This window comes from Corvus brachyrhynchos, unplaced genomic scaffold (genome assembly GCF_000691975.1).
Source record: "Corvus brachyrhynchos isolate BGI_N302 unplaced genomic scaffold, ASM69197v1 scaffold28, whole genome shotgun sequence".
Classification (NCBI taxonomy): Eukaryota; Metazoa; Chordata; class Aves; order Passeriformes; family Corvidae; genus Corvus; species Corvus brachyrhynchos.
Window position 1 is genome coordinate 1,125,932 of NW_008246058.1, and position 2,293 is coordinate 1,128,224.

At 38.0% G+C, this 2,293-nt stretch overlaps 1 protein-coding gene across 1 annotated transcript in view; it reads left to right on the forward strand.

Annotated features, from left to right (window-relative positions):
- The window catches only part of ASAP1 (ArfGAP with SH3 domain, ankyrin repeat and PH domain 1), a 146,775-nt gene that overhangs the window by 127,874 nt on the left and 16,608 nt on the right, over positions 1-2,293 (forward strand). Inside the window, exon 25 of the mRNA XM_017746044.1 lies at positions 2,263-2,293. Coding sequence (XP_017601533.1) covers positions 2,263-2,293 — 31 coding nt within the window. The remainder of the gene's footprint in view (positions 1-2,262) is intronic.

Sequence of the window (2,293 nt, forward strand, 5' to 3'; positions counted from 1 at the left end):
GGTGTCGCTCACCGCCGGCCGCCAGGGGGCTGTGGGACATTCCCGCTCCCCGGCATTGCGGCAGTGGAAAACTCCGGTGCCAAATGTCGGGACAAGGGACGGACGCTGCTCCGGCAGCCCCTCTGTGCTTCCGACGTGTTTAAGAATAACGCTACTGTTAACAGTGGGTATTGACTATTCCTTCCCCTCACCATTCCTAGATACACTCGGAGTTACATCCCGAATCAAAACAACTTTGGGTTCCTATTTCTTGAAGCAAAGAAAGAGTTGGTAACTTGCAGGAGTCAGTCAAAATTTAGCATGAGAAAAGTTGGTTTTGCTTTCAGAAACATCTCAATGCACAGTTTAAGTCATCTTGCTTACTTAAGCTCAAGGAAGAAATTAAAATGAGAAAGGGTAAGGATGCAAACTGGGGAACAATCACTAAATTCACTGGCATTTGACTTGTTGTCAATTAATGGTTTTGTGAACTTGGAAGTAAATTGACAGGAAAAATTGTAAAATATATCATTTGATTTACAAAAGTAACCAAGTAATTAAGCCAGGCCCAAAATATCTGCCGGGCTTGTGGTTGAGAGATTCTCCTGCACAGGAGAAGGCCTTTCAGGCTTGAATCTGGAAGAGAATAGATTGAATTATTAACTCATTAGGGGCAGTTCTATTAAATTTTTCTTTGCTGTTTATAAGAAAGAGAAAGGTCACCTGCTGAAAATATCTGACAAACAGATTCATGCTTACAGAATCATTTCAGCTACTTTTGTCAGTGTTAAATGTTTCATCTAAGGAATTTTAATATTATTTTTCACTGATTTCAATACTTCTATGATATATAATAATTTGGGAAGGAGTGCAGGTATTGATCATTTCCAGACTACCTACAGAGAATATTCATAATCATTTTTGAAGAAGGCAGCTCTAGTTTTGTGTGCTGCAGTGTAGGGTATATGTCGAGAAATGAAGGTTTTGTCTCAAATACTGTTCAAATAAGGTCGTTTTTCAAAAATAGGCAAGCTGGTTCTACAGCTCTAAAAAATAGACTGACAATAGACTTGAAATTTCAGGTATAAATAGACTTTGCTTTTAAAGTTTTATGTCAATTTTCTGCATTTATCCAGACTGATGGCAAAGCTGTCTGACCTGCAAAACTTACTGCAAGTGAAGACTGCAGTGAAGTCTTAGTTGTTGGTTAAATTAAAAAAAAAGACAAAACCAGCAAAACCTACAAACTAACAACCCCAGCAACAACCCCCCTGGAGCTGTTGTAGCCTAGTGTAGAACTAATGTAGAGAAGTGGTACCAGTAATTTCTTAGGGCGGTGGTGGCAGCTGACTCGAGCAGTCGTCCCCTCGCTGCCGATTGTGCCCTGCTCTGTTTCCTTGAGCTTCTTATTAGAGATGTTTGTGAAGGTCAATGGTGAAGCTGATTAAGGAAAACTCTTGTCTTCCTGCTGGGTTATTTTGTCTTTCGAGCTGTATCTGTTCCCATATTGTGTAAAACATGCATTGTGTTGAATAATACTTGTGCCAGCACTAATTCAGAGGGAAATAAAAGTGTTTAAGGGTAGGGGTGACTGCATAGGCTCTTATAAGCAATCCTATCATGAAATATCTAATCTCAGTCCCAGAAAGGATTTCTCTGATGTTTATTTTATTCATACCATATACAACAATTTGCAGTGCTCTTGGTATGCATAGTTTGATGTATTCAATCTACAGAAAAAAAAGAATTACAGAAAATCTTCTCAAGCTAAAAATCCCATTTTGAAGGTGAAAGGAAAATTTGTAGGCATATTTCCATTTCTTTCTTCCTGCCTTCCAGTTTATTAACAATATTTGTATGGGATGGTCTAGAGGGCTAAAAAACCTCCCCACATATTAGAACATATAGAAAGCTCTTTCATTCTGGTATAAATTAACAGCAATTTTAATCCCATGTGCTAAATATTACTTAATTTTAATATTTCATGCTGCTTTTTTTTTTTTTTAACAATGCCTAAAATTAGAAATCTTGGCGTGATTAATCCTGTATTTTTTAAACATAAGTACACGTGTCATTCTATTGTCAAGTTGCTTATATTCCCACAGCTGAGATAGTTAAAAATGTGGTGAACATGTCGTTTAATCTAAACAGTGTTTTGGCATGGCTTGTCTTTTTATTTTAGTCTTTTGCTGCACTTCGCTGTGGGTCTGACTGTGAATTTTTCAGTGCTGCTTTGACGTTTATGCACATGTATTTGTAAGAAGGTTGTTTGTTATTTTGCAGGCCCACCTTCAACCCTCCCTCTAAGCACTCA